This window comes from Miniopterus schreibersii (assembly GCF_964146895.1).
Source record: "Miniopterus schreibersii genome assembly, chromosome: 7".
Lineage (NCBI taxonomy): Eukaryota > Metazoa > Chordata > Mammalia > Chiroptera > Miniopteridae > Miniopterus > Miniopterus schreibersii.
The window spans coordinates 615,497-635,421 of record NC_138108.1 but is presented as its reverse complement, the minus strand read 5'-3'; the positions used below and the strand labels follow the sequence as shown (position 1 = coordinate 635,421).

Below are 19,925 nucleotides of genomic sequence, written 5' to 3'. Positions count from 1 at the left end.
TGCTGGGGGGCCCACGGAGGGCCCAGCTTTCCTGCCAAGCTGTCTGCCCGCTGGACTTTTCCCATCTCCTCACCTGTGCCCCCCACACCCAGGCTTGCCCTTGGGGGAGGCCCCAGTACCTCCTTCAAGCCCCAAGAGGAGCCCCCTGCCTGGCCCACTCTGGAATAAGCCCAGATAAACACCTGGACTCGCCTGTGGGTTGGGGTGCAGGGGGCCCGCTGCTCCCCATGGCACAGCGGCTGGGCCCTACCTTCAGTCGTGTCCCCTTCGCGCCCGTGGAGTCGGCCCGCTCGCTCCCTGCCAGGTCCACCAGGCTGATTTTGCTCACCTGAAATGGCAAAGTGTCAACTGCAGACGATGCTGTGAGGCCACTGTGGGTGCCCTGCCTCCTCTGGGCACCTCCTGAAGGGCCCACCCGAGGAGCCTCGGCCAAGCCCCGCCCTGGGGTCCAGAGGTCAGCGACCCCACGTTCCCTCTGCACCTCTGTTCATAGCCCTTGGACACTGTGCCTGAGTTTTGAGGCCATCTCTCCTGAGAGGCTGCAGGTAGCCCAACCCCAGCCGTGCTGGTCTCTGTACACTGTTTGCGCACAGACTCCCCACACCGCCCGGGAGGTGCGTCCATCGCTATTACCCATTTCCACAGACGGGGCTTCACCCGTGCTGGGGTTTGAACCTGGTTCCAGTGCCCCAGCCACTGCTCAGCTGCCTTGTGCCCTGGGCAGAGGCCCCAGTCCACACTCCATTGCCCTGGGGGCAGGTGGCCACGTGCATCCTAAGGAGGCCAAGGCCGCCCCGAGCCAAGGCTGCTGCGGGCAACTCGCCCAGATGTCACCAGGCTCAACATCACTGGGACCCTCTCGGTGCCCTGAGCCTGCCCGGACAGGGGGGACAGCAGGGAACCTGCAACCAGACGACCCAGTCCCTGCCCTCCCAGGCCCCACTGGGTCTAAGCTGCTGGTGGATGTGAGCAGGCCTAGTGCCCACCCTGTGCCCCTTCCCAGAGCCCACAGACTGCGGGTCAGGATGGCAGCCCGGGAAGAGCCCCCCTGCCTGGGTCCACGGAGAATGGATGCCCAGGCGCGTGGGAAAGGCATCCAGGACTGCGGGCGGCGGGACGGGGCGGGGCCCACTCAGCATAGCCACTCCTTTGTGCTTGCAAACCCTGCTGCCCACGGTCATCTCTGTGACAGCCACTCACTCAAGCTATGACCTTGGCCTTCGCTGCTGCCTCCATGGGTCGCCTGGCATCCTGGGCCTGTGGGGGCCGTGCTTCGGCCCCCACAGGCCCAGCCCCTTCCCAGCCCCTTGTCTCCACCAAAACTCCCCAGCAGGAGGGCCCACGGCCCATCCACGTCAAGTCCCCTCCACACCCAGGTAGCGCCAAACACCCACATGAGGTGGCCTCGCAGGCCTAGCCAACCTCTCACCGAGGCCCATGCCGGGCTGGGGGTGGTCAGTGCCTGGTGCCCGGTGTCAGGACCCTGCCGGTGCCCCACAGGCCAGAATGGGGCTTGGCCTCCTGACCGGCCACCCCACCCCCTGCCCGATGTCACCCGCCCACCAAGGCCACGCTCACTTTCTCTGTGGTGATGTCGGTCTCCGCATCGTGGCGCTTCTGGGTGAAGATGATGTTGAAGACGGCGTGGGAGCGGCTGCTGGTCTCGTTCATGTTCGTGGCCGCCACGGTCCTGGGGGGGGGGCGAGAAGCCACGTCTGGTTACCCACCATCCTGTGGTTGGACACGCGGGTTGCCCACAAGGCCCACACATCCACGGGGAGAACAAGGGAGGACCGGGCCTCCTCAGAGAGACTCGCAGCCGTGGGCATGGCGGGGGTTGGAGGTCAGGGGGTTCGGAGATCAGGGGGTGGGCGAGTCACCCCGCACACACCTGGCCTTGTTCCCTGAGTCCATGAGGTCCTGGATGTCATTGTAGGAGGTGACAGCCAGCTTGGAGAGATCCTCCACATAGGGCCCCAGCAGCGGGTGCTCCCGCACACGCAGGTTGCCCTTGTTTTTGGGGTTCAGGAGGTCACGGACACGCTCACAGTAGATCTCCATGTAGCTGACCTGCGGGGTGGACACGCATGTGGGGGCTGTCGTCAGAAATCCCAAATATAGGAGGTGTGGGGACAGTCGTTGGAAACCCCTGAGATGGGGCTGCAGGGGGTGTCGTCAGGGACTCCTGAGGAGGGGGGTACTGGGAGATGCGAGAGTCACCACCCAGGAGCCCCGATGCCGGGCGGGGGCGCCCTACCTCCACGGAGTAGGACATGTTGTCATTGGTCGTGTCGTTGATGCGGGAGAACAGGTCCTCGCAAAGCTGTGAGGACAGAGGACGCAAAGTCAGAGGATGGAGGCCCCAGCTCTCAAGGTCGCCTGTGCCCAAGCTGGACGCTGCTCTCCTGACCCCTCCTGCACCCTCACAGTTCCTCTTAAAGGCACTGAGAAGGCCTGCAGCCCAATGAGCTGCTTTCATCTGCTTAACTCAGGGGCCCCTCACTGATAGCTGGCCCTTCTCAAGCGTCATCTGCTCACATCGGCTGGCTCCTCCCGTCCGTTCTGTATGGGGCGGGGGCCCTGCCACGCTACAGACCACACTGTGTTCTCTGCGGCCCTGACCAGGTCAAGCACTGACCAGCTCAGATCCAAAGGCCCACCGGGGGCTGGGCAGGGGTGGGTCCCAGCGGAATCTGAGGCGTCCCCGTCTCAGCCTTCAGTTCATCTCTCCCTGCCCAGGCCAGCGGTCCTCACGGCCCCCAGGGGCGGGTCCCCTCCACGAGCAGGTCTCCAGCCCCCTGGGCCTCCCGCCTGCTGCCCCGGGGGTCCCGCCCTCTCCGGCCCCCTGGGCCTCCCGCCTGCTGCCCCGGGGGTCCCGCCCTCTCCGGCCCCCTGGGCCTCTCGCCTGCTGCCCCGGGGGTCCCGCCCTCTCCGGCCCCACCCCACTTGCCTGTGGGATGATGCCCTGCTGGTCCTTCTCCTGCTTGCCCATCATGGTGTAGGACTTGCCAGCCCCGGTCTGTCCGTAGGCGAAGATGCAGACGTTGTAGCCCTCGAAGGCGTGTTGCAGCATCTCCTCGCCAATGTCCTGGTACACCTGCTTCTGCGACGCGTAGTTGATGTCCTCGGGCTGTGGGACAAGAGGGGCTGGGGCTGCAGGTGGCGGACATGCCCAGGGCTCAGCCCACCGCAGTCCCCGAGGGCGACATCAGGTTCTGGCTCCAGGGAGCAGCAGCCAGCACGTGGGGGGGCCACACCGCGGGGGGCTGAGCGGCATCCGCACAGCTGTGGCCGTGTCCCCTGGACCCCCCCCTCCCCTGGACCGCCAGCCCGGCTTACCGAGGTGTGGGACCAGTAGGAGTAGTCGAAGCTGAAGCTTTTGGGCGTCTCCTTAGGCTGTTTGGGGTTGACGATGGCTGGGGGAGGGGACGGATGCGGTGGTTAGCGCTGTGTCTGAGCCCTGTGCTCAGCATGCTGGCTGTCCCCTCCCGTCGGTGTCCCCGCAGTTCCTTCCAGGTTTGCTCCACTGGGCTCTCAGGACTGTCCCTGCCCAGGTCCCTCCCCCCCTCCTCACTCAGCTGTACCCTGGCCTGGCTGGAGCCCGAGCTCCTGAGTCACGGAACATCAGTTCGTCAAACTAGGACTGAAGCCTTGAACTCAGGATGAAGCCACCACCCGCGGCCAGCACCTGCCGAGTGTCCCAGGAGACCCTTCACCGCAGTCCAAGGCCCCAGGCCTGCCAGTGCCCAGCCCCCAGCGTTCCCCAGGCTCTGACCCCAGCAGGCAGGGGGTCCCCAGCAGCAGCAGGAACCTCAGCCCCAACCCCGTCCGGCCACCCCGCCCACTGCCCACTGTCTGAATCCAAAATGTCCATGTTGACAGAGGACCTTTAGGCCCTCTGAGGCCCCGCCTGGCTGGAGGCAGGTCCCTCCCTGGGATTTCACACCTACTAGGAACTCGGACCAGTGCTGGTTGGCAAGGGCTCCGGGCACACCTGGGAGGGCGCACCCCTCACACCTCACCCCTCACCCCTCCACATCGCCCACCTGAGGGGGCCGCCCCTCACTCCCTGCCCTATGTTCGGGGATGGAGCCTGTGGTCGTTCACCTCCCAGTTGGTCTTCCTCAGGCGCATGGGCTGGGGCCTTGCCTTCCTGGGCACAGCACAGCTTTCAGGACCCCACACCCCCGCCCCCACCAGGTGACCTGCCACCAGCACCAAGAGACCCAGACCCTCAAAATTCACACGTGGAGACAACCCCAGGACCTCAGCACGTGACCTTATCTGGAGATGGGTCCTGGCAGATGTAGCTAAGATGCGGTCACATGGGAGTCAGATGGCCCTAATCCAACATGACCGTGTCCTTATAAAAGGGGACATTTGACACAGACACGCAGGGAGCAGGCCATACAAAGACGGGACAGAGATGCGGCGACGTGTCTACAAGCCGGGGGTCATCAGGGACTGGAGCCACCGCCTGGAGCTGGGGAGGCAGGGAGCTGATTCTCCCCCACGGCCTCGGAGGGCACCCACCTGCCCACAACTGAGCTCGCACTTCCAGCCTCCAGACCCGATGCCTAGGACCCCGTGCGGTACTTTGTACGACAGTCCTGGAGAGCTGACAGCCCCACTGGCCTTGCCAGGCTCCTGCAGCTGCCCCAGGCCCCGTGGCTTCCCGGGCAGGCCCCTCGGCCCTCTGCTCTGGCTGAACGTCCTGCTCACAGCACCGGTGTCCAGTGAAGCCCCGTCCCCAGGGTTGACCCGGCTTTGGGCTCCAGATCGCAGGCTTGAGGACTCCTGGGAGATGGCCCGGTGCCCTTGGGAAGCCACGAGGCGGAGCAGGACACTGACCATCACATCCCTGCCCTCGGAGCTGAGAGGGGGTCACGCCCATCCCGCTGCCAGGAGCCAGGCCCGGCAGAAACTAAGCTCCCAGGCCTCTCAACTCCTGCTGGGACCCGGGGACTCGGCCACCACAACCCCGCACAGACAATGCCAGCGCCATAGAAACAACTATCACCCGCCCTCCTGACACAGGCTGCCTGGCTGGGCCTCCACCGGGTCCCCTGGCTCGCCCCACAATGCCCGCCCCCGTGACCTCACCTTCCTGCATGTGGGCCAAGCTCCCAGGACAGTGCCCTTGGCTGCCCTGCTGCCCAGGACCCCAGCGGCCTCTCACATCACATGTCCCAAAACACTTCCATACTGAAAAGGCCGCAGCAGGGTGGCCACCTGCTCGGCCACAGCCACGCTCCCTCCTGAGCTCTTCCGTGTCCAATGTCACTCTATTCAGAGCCCAGAACACTCTAGAACAACGATGGCACGTGGGGGCCACTTCCCAGGCGGTTAGGCACCGAGACAGCACAGGGTCGCTGGGTGACCAAGGCAGCTCCCGGTGTCCGAGTGGGCAAAGGGCTCCTGCTCTGGGTCCGGGTGCCACTCAGACCGTGAGCTCTGCCCACGCGTCCGCCCACGAGCCGAAACTCACTACAAATGGGTGTCACAACAGGAGGAGCCGGGGGTCTGGAGGCATCCTCTCTCCCCTCCAGCAGCTGCCAGCAGCCCGACCCTGTGCGCCAGGGGCCCCAGGGCATGTCTGCCTCTCTGACCTTCCCGAGTCTGCCTCCCTCTTCCTGCCTCCTACACATCACACTGACTCCAGCCCCCGCTCCCCGAAGGCTCTGGGGTGACTTACTGTTAGAAACACAGCAAAAGAGCGGACAAAGGAAAGCAATTTATGAAGCCAGGGCAGCTAAAATAAGACAGGGAGTCAGTAACCGTGGGTGGAATAGTGTCCCCTAAAATTCATGCCCCCTGAACCTTATCTGGAAACAGGTCTTTGCAGGTGTGATTAGCTGTGAAGATGAGGCCACACTGGAGGAGGGAGGGAGCTAAGCCCACGGACCAGTGTCCCCACAAGGAGGCCACGTGAAAACGGGGACACGTCGGCCCTGCCAGCACCTCGATTTCAGGCTCCAGCCTTCGGAACCGCGAGAGAACGCGTTTCTGTCATTTTATACCACCCAGTTTGTGGTCACCTGTTCCTGCAGCCCCAGGAAACCTACACACCATGCGGACATGGAGGGAGCGGGGCCAGGGCAAGGCTGTGTCTGGCCGGGAGGCAGGACCCAGGGCCCGAGCACCCACAGCGGCCGCTGGCAATCCCGCCGCGGCCGCCACGACCCCGCCGCGGGCCCCCGCGGCCCCACCGCGGCGGATACTCACTGGTGGTGCTTCCCGACATCTGGATGATGCACTTGGAGTCGCGGCTCATCTCTCGGGAGTTGAAGGGGCGGACGCGCACCGCCACCTTCACCGAGGCCCCGGCCATCTCTGCAGCCTTCGTGGGTCACTCCGGGCGGTGGCAAGAGACCCGGCGAGCACGGGAGACACCTTAGGGAAAAGGGAGCCACGAGTTGGAGATGATCTCCGAAAAGGCAGGACGGGTGCTTCAGGTTGGAGATTGAACCCTCCGCCCCCCGATCCTTACTGACACCTGCCCCAGGGTCCAGTCCACAGGGACAGGCACTGGAGGGACAGCTTCCAGGGAGAAACAGCATGAATTTCAGAAAAGAATTTAGCTAAGGGGATGGTTGGAGCCCAGGAAGCCAGAGCCTAACAAGAAACGACCACTTTGCGGGACCCAGAAAGACACCCGGTTCCCCCGCAGGCCAGCTGGGCTGCCCAAAACGCGAGTTTGTGGGAAGTTGCCGGAAGGAGCTTAGGCCCTGTTATGGGCTGAATTATGTCCCCTCCAAGTTCACATGGGGAAGCCCCAACCCCCAGGACCTCAGAACGCGACCTCATTTGGAATTAGGGTCCTTGCAGACGTAACTAGTTAAAATAAGGCCCAGCTCGCCCAGCCGGCATGGCTCGGCGGTTGAGCATCGACGTGTGAACCAGGAGGTCAGGGCTCGATGCCCGGGGTGGCGGGGGGCGTGCAGGAGGCAGCCGATCAGTGTTTCTCTCTCATCACTGATGTTTCTCTCTCCCCCTCTCCCTTCCTCTCTCTGAAATCATTAAAAACATATTTTTTTAAAAATAAAATAAAATGAGCTCACACTAGAGTCGGGTGGGCCCCTAACCCAACGTGATCGGTGTCCTCATAAGAAGGGGCATCTGGACACAGACACGTGTAGGGAGACTGCCCTGCGAAGACAGAGGCGGAGATGGGACGATGCGTCCACACGCCCAGGAACATCAGAGACGGACAGTGGCCACCAGGAGCCGGAGAGGCCCAGGGCCCATCTCCCTCCAGCCTCGGGAGGAACCGGCTCTGCCTACACCTGGACGTCCAGCCTCCAGACCGTGAGGCGATGGGTTCTGTTGCCTAAGGCACCCTGTCGGCGGCACTTCGTTACAGCAACCCTAGCAGACTAATGGAGACCCTCAGGCCCCCATCCCGCCCCCGCTGAACATCCAGGACCCTGCCCCTTCCGCCTCCCCGCGCCAGGCTGCTCTGGGGACAGCGAGGCTCTGTCCTGCCGGGGGAGGGGGTCTGAGGGCCGCTGAGGGTGGGTGTGAGCACACAGGTGACCTGCACCCACAGGTCCAGCCGTGAGGCCCCAGCCTCCCCCGCGCAGGGGGGAGACCGGCTGGGGCCTCACCCTCCAGCAAGAGACACAGAGACGACGACGAACAGGAAAGGGTCACACAGAAAGAGTCAACGCAGGGAAGGGAAGGAAATATTTTTTAATCTTGTTTTTTAAGAAAGGCACCACACCACGGACGCGTGAAGGATGCTGGGAGTGAGCCGCTGCAGTGCGGCGAGGCTGCCGGGCCTGCTCCGCGACACAGCCCCAGGGAGGGTGAGGGCGACCTTCACGTCTATGAAGGTCACGCCGAGGAAGCAGCTGCCCCTCAGGACACAGGCCCGGGTGGGCTCTGCTCTGCGCCAGGTCGGCGCCAGCTCGAGAGGGCTGTACCTGGACTGACCTGTCCACACATCGGAGGTGAGTGGACAAAACAGAGTCCACAGCAAGATCCAACGGGACAGGAGGGGAGGCAGACGGGGGCCTCCCTGCGGGAGTGTCCCAGGCCGAGGAGGTGGGGACTCGGGGAGCAGCAAGACCTGGGCTTGGTGAGGGGGTCCCGCAGGACACCCCGTTCTTCCCCCTGCAGGGGCACGGCCTGGCCTACAGGTAGGACGGTGCCTGGCTGAGGCGCCCGAAGGGAACCCTGGGCAGAGGGGCAGGCCGAGGCGGGCAGGCGCTCCTGTTGGCGGCAGCGCTCATCCTGTCCTGCACCGGCTGACCCCAGCCCCCGGCCCAGCCGGCCTTGAATTCCAGGGAGGGAGCAGTGAGCCTCGTCCAGCACAGTGGACTGTGGCCAACTCCCCGTGTGCCCAGATCTGGGATGGGGCACAGAGAGGGAAAGCACCCGGGGCTCTGGGGAGGCCGGGGAGGGGAAGCGCAGCCCAGAGCCCCCCCCCGGCTTCAGGACAGGGGCACGAAGGGACTGTCACTCTGGCAGCGGTGCAGCCACAGGCGTGAGGGGCTGTCCCACGACGCCGGGGCACAGCCCCAAACCCCCGCCTGCTGGGACGGCGGCGATTCACAGGAATCGCAAAGGTACGGAAACCTGTTCACCAAGGAAACCTTTCACCAAAGCTGCCCCGGCCCCACCCCCTGGCTGAGGCTCAGCCTGGAAGGGGACCTTCCGCCTCACTCTCCTTGCCTGCAATCACCACCCTCAGGAGAACCTGGCCCAAAGGCCCCCTTCCAGCAGCATCCCAGCCCCCTGTCCGTGAGGATGGGGTGGGGACCGCTCGTCCCCAGAGGGACCCCAGGATCAAGAGCAGCTTTAAAATTTAAAAATTTTAAATCTGCTCCGAGGAATGAATGAGCTACGGGAGCCACGCAGACTAGCGGGCCAGGCTCCGGGGACGGGCCGCCAGGGCGGGAGGCGACATCAACGTCCGCCACACTTCCCCTCGGAGCCTGTTTGCATTCTGGTCGCCAAGCGAGAGGCTGGGAATCCGGAGTCTTCCCAGGCAGACAGCTGTTGCTGAGGGACCGGGGAACCTGCAGAGCCTCTGGTCAAGAGAAACAAACTAGAGGGGCCAAGGTCCCAGGAGGAAGAAGCAGAGCGGAGCCAAGCAGATGGCCAGTGCTCCCCTTAAGACAGGTGCAAACGGGGAAGGGACGAGGGGTGGAAATCTAAATACCGAAGCAGAAGCCTCTGAGAACCAAAGAGGAGGCTCCCACGGTCCCAGGTGCTATGGAGAAAAGCTCAGAGCCCAGCACCCACTGGAGGAGGGGCCCCGGCGATCGCCCCAGGCCAGATTCGAAAGGCCTGGGAGGCACAGGACCTAAAGGCAGGGCAGAGCCACAGGTGAGATGAGCTTTACCTGACTCAGCATCTTTGACTGGATTAGAGACAACCCTCCGCTCCACCTGCCCGGAAGAAAGGAGGTGAGCCACCTGGAGCCTCTCTGGTGTTCGAATAGGTAATGTCTGACCTCACAGCAAGTTATTAGGCGTGAAAAGTGACAGGGCCACACCTGAATGGTGTGGCTTGGTGGGTGAGCATCGCCCCAGGCGCCAAGAGGTCACTGGTTCGATGACCGATCAGGGCACATGCCCGGGTTGCAGGAGGGAGCCGATGGGTGTTCTGCTCTCACATTGATGTTTTTCTGTCTCTAGAAATATAACGACCGTTTATCGTCTAAAACTGCTGAAGCCTCTCAAGCCACAGATTCAAGAAGCCGTGCAAACACAAAGCAGGATAAATACAAAGAAAACCACATCATACCAAGACCGCTGATCCCGCCGCCCAGCGGGAAGGGCCCACTGCCCCCGTGCACCGGGGGGTCGCCCGTTTGATTCCCAGCCGGGCCACCCGCCCAGGCTGTGGGCCCCCAGCTTCTCTCTCTCCCCCTCTCTCTTCCTCTTTCTCCAAAATCAATAAAAACATATTAAAGAAAAAGAAAAAAAAAGACTGCTGACACCAAAGATAAAGAGAAAAATCCTAAAAGCAGCCAGAAAAAAAAGACACACAACCTTTAAAGGAACAAACGTGAGACTGACAATCGACTTCTCAACAGACTCGTGATGGGAGCCAAAGACGAGGTTCCCGGGTCCGGGCGACATTATCATGAAAGGTAGAAAAGTAAAACTCTCTATGAGAAGGTCGAGGGCACCTGTCTCAATTGCTAGATTAGTCATTTCAAAAGCAGGAAAAGAATGGATAAGTTATTAGCAAGACAAATAAAAATTTCAAATATTTTTCTTAATCCTACAGAAGGCAGTTGAGGCAGAAACGCCAGAGGAAGGGAAAGAGCGCAGGGAAAACCCACATCCGAGCTGTCGCTGAAGGCCCAGCTCCATTCGTGTGGGCTAAACACTTCAGTAAAACAATACGATTGTCAGAACAAATCTTAAAAAATTATATTCTGCTGATGATAAGAGACACCTTTAAATAAAAAAGACACAGAGAAATAGAAAATTTAAAAAAATAAAAATGTCTGGTCCGCTTGTTCTATCAGGTACCGAGCTGGGAAAAGATGTATCGTACACGTTCCTTTAAAGTGCACATAGAACATTTACTAAAATTAGCTGGTCATTGAGCAAACTCGAACACATTTCCATTTAAAATTAAAATCTTAAGACATATAGGGGTCGGCAAAAGGTTTCTAGTTGTTTGTATGGGAAACACTATGATAATTAATAAATAATAATGCCACAGGGATAACCTGTTCCCTGTGCTCACAACTGTAAACCTACTTTTTGCCCCCCCCCCGTATGTTCTCTGACCTCAAAATTAAGCTACACACGATACAAAAACAACCAGAAATCCCCCAATTGCCTGAACACTAAGCAATACAATTCTAAATAACCCTTGGGTCAAAGAAAAAGATCCCACAGGAAGCAGAATTATTTTTAAAGTAATTACCAAATGGTTCAGGTAAATAAATTAATTAAAAGCCTCATTTTGGGGGACACACACTGTCTGTGTGAAGTCCATAGTCAGTTTGTTGCTCCGGCAAATGATGGACGGGATCCAGCCCCATTCGAAATCACCCGGGCAGGCGGGAGGGAAAGCGGGGTCAGAATGACCGAGAGAACCTCCGAGGACGTAAAAAGAGGAAGGAAGGGCCGCAGGGAAGGCCGCAAGCCCACCTGGGAGGCAGTGCGGGCATTTCTTTAACGTTTTTATTGATTTTAGAGACAGAGGAAGGGGGAGACAGAGAAACATCTGCAACCTGGGTATGTGCCCTGACCGGGGATCGGACGGGTGACCTGCAGGTGGACAGGACAACGCTTCACCCACCGAGCCACCCGGCCAGGGCACCAGAAACGCGGGCAGTTTCGCCCGCTGGGTGGGGGTGGGAGGCGTGGCCTCGATCACGTGCGAGTCAGGACTGGACGCAAATCGCCACAGAAAGTGGATCCTCGGAAGCGACAACCCCAGTGGAATGGGAGGCGGGGGAAAGCCGCCTGCGGTCAAAGGGACACGGGGGAGTTGACCTGAACGACTCAGCTCCACAAGCGAAAAAGCCGGTGTTCCTGAGGATGTGAGGCCCCAGACCTGTCCTTGCGCGAGTCCGGGTTCCGCACTGGCCACACCTGCGCGATCAGCAAACCCAACCGAGAAGCCAGCGCAGAGCCGGTCTCAGGTGTTTGCCCCCCGGCGCCTCGCGAAGCAAATCGAATCCTCCCTGGAAACGGCTTCCTCCCCTCGGGTCCCCAGTGTCCCCGCAGATGGTCAGTCAAACATGAGCTCACAGTCGGACGTTACCAGACACCAGAGAAGCAATTCACCTCGAGCAAGCGTCGCGGCTGGCACGGCCCAGTGGTTAGAGCGTCAGCCCGCGCCCCGAAGGGCCTCGGGTTCGAGGCAACCCGTTGATGTGTCTCTCTCACGTTGGTGTCTCCGTCTCTCTCTCCTTCCCCCTCCCTCCTTCCCCCTCTCTCTAAAAATCAGTGGAACGAGTGTCCTCGCGTGAGGATTAACAGCACAAAAAGAGTCCAGCGGGACTGGAGGAAAGGGAAAGGGAACCGGAATGAGATCCTCAGGGGCTCGGACATAGAGTGAGTCTGCGTAAAACGTTCACAGAAATAAGCCCCAACAGCCATGCACGACCTTTAGAAATAAAATGTAATCATTTGAATTTGAAACTTAGCACACATGTTAATCAGCCAATTAAATGGAGCTGAACAGAGAATTAATGAACTGGAATATATGTCAGAAAAAATTACCCAGAACTCGGGTCCCGGGGAGAGAAAATGATGAATCCTTAACACGGAGGCTGGGACTCAGGCCGCAAGGCGGACTCACCGGTTCACCCCGGCGGGAGGCCGACGCGCCGCTCGGGCTGACGGGTCAGACGTGCAGCCGTAAGGCTGTGGAAGGTCCAACAGCACAGCGATCACGGACCAGCACGTGCTCTTGTCCTCGAAAATCAGAGAAACATCCTTTTCTGACGCATACGGGCCATTTACAATATTTTACCACGTTGTGGGCCACAAGGCGACTCCTGATGGGTTTCAAAGTCTGAATCAAATGGATCATGTAATTTGAACACAATTCAATTAACAATCAGTCAAAGATCATTAAAGCCCCTATGTTTAGAAATTTTTAAATAAACTTCTAATTAACAAATATACAAAAGGAGAAATCAGGCTGGAGATACAGGTGAGCTTAGCGGTAACTGACATTGAGAATAGGACGGGCCACAGCCCCGGGCGCCGTGGTGGGGTCGCCAGGACCACAGTGAACCTCCCACGGCCAACAGCGAGCACCCGGGACGAGCACACGAAACAGCCGTTTCCAGACACCGTACAACAGGCTGCGCAGGCCTGCGGTCCTGAGAGAAGGGAAACATGCCAAGTGAGCCCTACAACCCCTCAAACCTCTCAGCAGCTTTTTAAAAAATATTATGTTTTTATTGATTTCAGAAAGAGGGAAGGAAAGGGAGAGACAGAAACATCAATGATGAGAGAGAAACATCCATCGGCTGCCTCCTGCCAACGCCCCCGACTGGGGATCGAGCCCAAAACCCAGGCATGTGCCCTGACGGGGAATCGAACCGAGACCTCAAGGTCCATAGGTTGATGCTCAACCACTGAGCCACGCTGGCCGGGCTCAGCAGCTTCATGGGTTGGGGGGATGGAGGTCTGAGTCCGGGCAGGCCGAGGCAGCTGGGAGCGGTGGGTCGGAGATCTGGAAGGAGTTGCTCAGTAACGGAGCTCCAGAAATGTGCGTAGGGAGACCCTTGGGTCTGTGGAGTACTAGTCCAAGCCCACATGGTCCAGGCAAAGGCCACCGAGTCACCCCAGAGCTCACACACAGTGCGGAGACATTTGCAACTCTACCAGCCCAAACAGGGTTTTCCTGATCCCTCCATTCCTATGTGGATGAAAAGTGGCCACACACTAAACCTGACAAGCTCAGGGGAGGCCTGCGTGGTGGCCTTTCAAACTCAGAGGCCTAAAGTAACCACAAAGGATGGTCTGAAATTAAAACTTTTTTAACTAAAAGCAGTTCATGGAGGGCAGTCATGTCCTAGGCCAGCATCTTCCCTGACAAAGGTCAGTCTTTACCTTCACTGAGCCTGTCTATTGTCTTTTGCATCTATGGTCACATATCTTTGGGATGTCAAAGGAATTCTCTTTTTCCAGACCCCTCAAAGCACAGGCACGGCTCTGCCCCTCATTGGTATTGAGTTAACTGTGGACTGTTAACTATCCTACACTCACCTCTGTAAAAGAAGCACTGGGGGGAGGGAGGGAGGGAGGGAGGGAGGGAGGGAGGGAGGGAGGGAGGGAGGGAGGGAGGGAGGGAGGGCTCCCCCCAACAGCGCCGGGGCAGGAGGGGTGAGGAAAACCCTTCGGGGTCCCTTTGGGGGAAACTGCTGTCTGCTGAGCAGATGGTCACAGGCTGGGGAAGGAGGTGCAGGCTGCAAAGGGCACCTTGGGTGCACAGTGTCCTAGAACATCACCCCCCCCCCACCCTCACAGGGGCAGAGGCTGCCAGTGCCCCAGGCAAACAGCAGAAGTTCCTCTCCATAGAAACGGGAGGAAACCTCTGGCAAGAGGGAAGCCTTCAGCGTGCCTGCAGGCACCCCACGATCCGGTATGGGGGGACCGCTGGGCAGCCACGCCCACCCCTCCACCTAGAGCAAGGCCTGCCGGTGCACACCCCACTGAGTTCCCGTAGGAACCCCACTCAGATCAGGGGAAACCAGCCTGACGACCTCCCTCCCGTGAACGGACCAGTGAGGCCTCCACATGCACGAGCGGAGCACAGAGCTTCAAGGTGAAGGACTGAACCAACCAGCAGAAAACAAGCCCGAGGGAAAGAGAAACCGAGCAACAGAAGCAAAAGCAAGCAACTATCCCCAGACCTCTGTTACTGTATTCAGAATGTTTCAGGAAGACGCTACACTTTCTTTTTTTAATGTATCTTTTATTGACTTCAGAGACAGGGGGAGAGACAGAACCACCACTGATGAGAGAGTCGTGGCTCAGCTGCCTCCTGCTCGCCCCCTGCTGGGATGGAGCCCACAACCCGGGCATGTGCCCTGACTGGGACTCGAACCCTGACCTCCTGGTTCATAGGCCGATGCTCAACCGCTGAGCCACGCCGGCCGGGGGAGAAGACACTGCACTTTCAAAACACGAAGATCAAGGCAAGGGAGGTGGAGCTCTCAGACACGAAGTGTGAATGCTGAACACAAAATTCCAAAAAGGAACTTGGAAGTGAGGCCAAAAGTTGTCCAGAACATGGGACAGCAACAAGGAGACAGAATACATGAGAGGAAAGACAAGAACACAGAAGACCAAGGCAGAGATTCGGGGAAGAGAGCCGGGAAGACAAGCAGGGAGGAGCAGGTGGCGGGTGGAAGGAGACCTCCGGTCCTCGGTAAACGCAGACCCACCCACGCGATGGCAGGAGCCCCACAGAGAGAAGGGGTCCCAAGGGATTCCAGAGAGGAAATGTGAGTTGCTGACAAAGATTTCTCAGAAGCAACAGGATGCAACCATTGATGACAAGGCCTTTCGCATTCTCTGGGAAATGATTTATCAGAAACAAGGGCCTGCTGCCCGAGAAACCATCCGCCCACCCAGCGTAGGGCAAGCGGAGATGCTCTCCCTCAGCCAAGGACTCAGCTCCCATTCTAGGGAGTCACACAGGATGTACTCCAGCAAAACAAGACAGGAAACCAAGAAAGAAGCAGCTCTGGGAGCCGAGACACAGGCTCCAACTCGGGGATGGAGATGGCTCCCAGGGGTGGGGTGTCAGGGAGAGAGTGTGACTGAGAGCTGGGGAGAGATGGAGACATTAGAAATGCACTTAATATAAGAAAAAGCTCAGATTTAGGTAGAGAAAACACCAAGAATGTCCCGCCTGAGTGTGAAGCCAGAGCGAAGGGGATGGATGCGGCCCTAAGATTCCTCCTCTGGTCTGGGCCTGGCCCACTGCACCCTGCAGCTGCTGCCTCCCAGGCACCAGGGACCATGGCCATCCTGTGGCCCTGGCCCCAAAGGCAGGTGGAGAATGAAACTGAGCAGCTGAGTGACCCCCTTGCCTCGGCCCCATGACGGCCCCACAGAAACCTGGGCCCAGTGCCCCATGGTCTTGGGCATTAACAGACCAGCCCTGCCCCTTGCCACCCTGGCCTGAGCTGATGACAGATGGAGAAAGAAGATGAGAGCCATGGGTGGGACCAGGACACCTGACACCCCTCTCGGGTACTCCTGGGTGTCACACCTCCCTCTGAGGGAGGGCCACAGGCTGGGCTCAAGGGAGCGGAGCCTGCAGGAGCAGTTGGGGCAATTCCACCATAGCTGAGAGCTACATTTCAGGAGACCCAGAGGAAGGGAGGCAGCTGCCTCAGGAACCCGCAGGCCGAGTGGGAGACACACAGAGGGCTCCACCCGACAGGGTGGCAGCTGCTCGCCCTGGGCCCTCAGGAAATGGGCCACTTGGGTTAAAGCTACCAGCTCAACCTGGAAACAGCATTTACTGAGCGCCAGCTGTGTGGGTGGGTAGAGCACTGTGCCGGCCGGTGGGGGTGGGGGTGGGGGAGAGGAGTGGGGTAGGGCTGTGGGAAGGCAGAGAGCGGGACAGAGAGCTCTGGAAGTCACGGGAAACTGGGGAGAGTCCCAGTCCTCCCTGACAAAGCACACCCTTCTCAGGAGCCCCAGTCTCCAAGTCTGTAAGACAGAACACCACCCGCCTCATGGGGTCCCTGGGCATCAGACGAGGGGCTCACATGACATGTACAATGCAGTCGGCACCCAGTAAACGCCCACGCTCTTCCTCCCCACCCCCAACCTATAGGGAGATGGGGTGACACCCCAGGGGTGCTCACAGAGGGCTTCGAGGTGGTGGCAGCCTTTGAAGGGATCCAAGAACCTCACATGGACATAGCTGGCTGCAAACCCTGTGTGTGTGTGTGTATGAGCCTGTGTGTGTGTGAGTGTGTGTGTGTGTAGTGAGGTGAGTGTGCAAATGTTGGGGGGGAGTTGGGGGGAGTAAGAACAGGGAAACTGGCGGGGTCCAGGCTTGCCCTCCTTCGATTTGCCCTTCTTAGGCACCCGCCCAGGGGCTAAAATCTGAGCAGGGGCAGGAGGGGGCACTTCCCCAATCCAGGGATCAGGGATTAGGAGATTAAACCCAGGGTGAGGCAGATTAGAGACGGGGGAGCCGGCCACCCAGGCAGAGTGTCTGGACCTGGGTGGCACTCAGGCCACAGGGGGTTCAGCTTCAGCTTCAAAGGCCAAGCCTGGAGCTGGGGAGAAATCAGGTGTGGGTGGTGTTGTGGGGGGGGGGGCTGAGGCCCCCACAAAGGGCTGGGAGGGACAGGAGGGGTCAGGAGGCTCTGCCTCAGCTGACAGCTGACCTTGACTGTGCCCTCCACCCTTCCAGAGACCCCACTGCAATGACCCTTCACTGGGTCATGGGGCTGGGGGCTCTGGGGGAGCCTGGGGTCAGCCAGCACCCCTCAGCTCGCAGCCCGGATCAGGAGTTAAACACGACCTGGTCACTGTCAGGAGTCAAACAGCAAACCTGCTAGTTCAGGTGGGGCACAGGCGCCATCAGGACCCCTGCCCCAGCCCTGGGCACGCCTGTGTGCGGAGGGTGGGGGGATACCAGGCAGGCAGAGGAGGGCAGCTAAGAGAACAGAAACAGAACCGAGGACTTCACCGGCCCACCAGCCTGGCTGTGCCCTTGGACACGCCAGGCCGACAGGTTTGGGGCAGGGTATGGTCCAGTCCCAACAGAGTTAGTTCTGAGGTGCTCCCGGGCATGGGCGGGAGAGGGGCAGTAAAGATGACAGACAGTCCCCTGTGGCCCCTGGGGTGGTGAACCCTGTCCTGGGCCTAAGGACACTCAATGGGCTGGGCAGGAGGACAGCCACATGCTCATCCTGGGGGTCACTAGCTGCCGAGTGACCCCTGACCAGCAGCCACTCTCCATCTCAGGCCCTCCCAGCTCTCAGAAGTGCACGGTCAGCCGATCCTAAAGGCCAGGGCATGGTCCGGTGCTGGCAGCCTCTCCACATCACCCCCTGCCCCCATCCCGTGGGACCAGGTCCCCGTCAAAACGTTCCCACCCTGCCAGACCCAGCTGGCCCTCGGGGGCTGGCCATGGAGCTGAGTGACCGAGGAAGGCTCTCCCTTCGCCCCAGGCTCCCACCTCCACCCACCCGTGTCCCTCCCACAACCCCACCGGCCCTCCACAGGGCCCACGGGAGGACTTCCCTGCTCTGCTTCTGAAGGACACAGCCCAGGGTCAGCGGCGGTGACACCGGGGAGGGCTGAGGGGCCGGTGGGTCTGGGAACCGCCTCAGCCCCCCAGGGGAGCCTGGACTCTGGGCAGCAGCAGGTCTCCGCCCGGCTGTAGCTGGTGAGGCGGCGCCCCGGGGGCAGTCGGGGGACCCCCGGGCTGGGGCCGGGGCCTGTGCCTGGGGGCCCTCCCTGGGCGCCTCGGGGCTGGGCCCTGACTCCACGCCTGACCCCAGCCTCGCTGCCCTGCGCCCGCACCCCACGGGGGACACGCGGCCCGTCTTCAGATGCTCGCCCTGCACTGCGGGCGCTGCGCCCACTGCGCCCGCTGCGCCCACTGCGCCCCGCTGCGCCCACTGCGCCCCACGCTTGCGCCAGACCTGCCCCCCTCCTCCCGCAGCCACACCTGCAAAATGGCCGCCGCAGGTGCACCCCAGCCCCCCACGCCGGACCCCAGTTTCCTCTCGGCCGCAGCTGCCTCCTCGGACCCGAGGCGGGTGGCCCGGCGGCGCCCGGAGCCCCGAGCGGGCGGAGGGGGGCGGCGGTGACTCCGGGACGGGCGCTCCGAGCCTGCGCCCCCGGGGCCAGGGCGGGCCGCACCCCCTCTGCAGCCCCAGCTCGGCCCTCAGCCCCCAGAGCCGGCCGCGCGGGGGGGGGGGGGGGGGTGTCCGCGCGCCCGGGGATCTGCGGGTCCAGCGCCGTGGGCGCGCCTCGGGTCCGCGCCGTGGCGTCGCGCCCGCGCCTCGCAGGCCCATGACTTGCATTCCCTCGCGGCCCCCGCCCACCCCGCGCCCGCCGCCGCCCCCGCCCGGGCCGGGGAGAGCTGGAGCGAGGGGTCCGCCCGCGGGGTCAGCTCCCGACACCCGAGCCGCCGCCCGCAGCCCCCGCCCCGCCCGCGGGGCCGCACCTGTCACTGGGCGCAGGCGGCCCCTCCCAGGCCGCCCGTCCTCTGGGGGGAGCCGGGGTCCCCGGGGAGAGCGCGGGGAGGGTGCCGGGCAGCCCCGCGGTGCGCACGACCCGGGCCCGGCCCTCCCGCCGCAGCCCCCGCGCCGCGCCCTCGCGCGTTCCGCTCTCGGCTCCGGCATCCGCCCTCCCCCACCCCGGGGACCCGGGCAGCAGCCCGCACCCCGCACCCGCGCCCCGGAGCCCTCCCTGCGCCCCTCCCCGCTCCCCCGTCCGCGCCGGCTCCTCTCCATCCCTCCCGCCCCCGCCGGTCCAGCTCGGCGCGCGCCGCGTCCTGCTCCGGGCCCGTCTCCAGGGGAGGGGAGGGCAGGGCGGGGGAGGGCCGGGGGGGAGGGGGAAAGGGGGGGCCTAGAGATGCCCCGGCGGCGCCCCCCCGGCGCCCCCCGCCCAGCCCAGCCCAGGGTCCGGCCGCAGCGGGCCGCAGCGAAGGGCCTTTCCAGAGGCCGGGCCGGGCTGCGGGTGGGGGGCGGCGGCCGCTGAATTGCCCCCGTTCCCCGGGGGAGGGGGGCCGGCGGAAGGGAAGGGGCCGCGCGGCGCCGGCGGTTCAGGCCGCGACCAGGACGCCGGAGCCGGTGCGAGCGCCCCGCGGGGCGCAGTCGGGCTCGTGCGGGATGCGGGCCGCAGGTGCGGGATGCGGGGCGCGGCGCAGGAGCCCCGGGCGGCGGCCTTACCTCGCGGCGTCACTGCCGACGGCCTGGCATGGCGCGGGCAGGGAGCGGGCAGGGTCCCGAGCGCCGAGCTGCTGCTGCTCCGGGGCGCGCCGGGCGCTGTGACGGCCGCACCGCGTGACGGGCTGCGCGCCCCCCGCCCGCCCCGCCCCGCGCCCCTCCCGCCGCCCTGGTTGGCTGCGCGCGGCGCCGGGCCCCGCCGCCAGCTGGCTCGTCGCGCGGGGAGAGGGACCGGCGTCGCGGCCGCCGCGGGGATGGAGCTGGATGGAGCCGAAGGGGCTGGGTCCGGCCGTGACGTCACCGCTGACACCGAGGCGCCGGGTGGAGGGCGGGGGCCGACCCCCGAGCTTGGGCGCGGAGCCCAGTTCCCGGCAGGGCCCCCGCGCGCCGCGCGCCCTCGCAGGGACCGGGGACCGGGGACAGGGGACCGGGCGGCGCCCAGCCCCGGGGCCCCTACCCCCCGAATTTGCCCGCGGGCTCCGAGCCGGGCGCTCTTGACTCCGACCCTTTTCACGTGAAAACACGAAATCTCTCTGCCGGCCCCACCCGCGAGGCCAAC

General features: G+C 62.3%; 1 protein-coding gene across 1 annotated transcript in view; it reads right to left on the bottom strand.

Annotated features, from left to right (window-relative positions):
- The window catches only part of KIF1A (kinesin family member 1A), a 61,859-nt gene extending 42,389 nt beyond the window's left edge, over positions 1 to 19,470 (bottom strand). Inside the window, exons 1-8 of the mRNA XM_081143201.1 lie at positions 19,370 to 19,470; positions 6,226 to 6,393; positions 3,340 to 3,416; positions 2,951 to 3,130; positions 2,258 to 2,323; positions 1,892 to 2,070; positions 1,579 to 1,690; positions 251 to 328 (exon numbers count right to left, since the gene is read on the bottom strand). Of these exons, the coding sequence (XP_080999327.1) occupies positions 251 to 328; positions 1,579 to 1,690; positions 1,892 to 2,070; positions 2,258 to 2,323; positions 2,951 to 3,130; positions 3,340 to 3,416; positions 6,226 to 6,331 (798 nt within the window). The 5' untranslated portion in view covers positions 6,332 to 6,393; positions 19,370 to 19,470. The remainder of the gene's footprint in view (positions 1 to 250; positions 329 to 1,578; positions 1,691 to 1,891; positions 2,071 to 2,257; positions 2,324 to 2,950; positions 3,131 to 3,339; positions 3,417 to 6,225; positions 6,394 to 19,369) is intronic.
- Between the last annotated feature and the right edge of the window lie 455 nt (positions 19,471 to 19,925).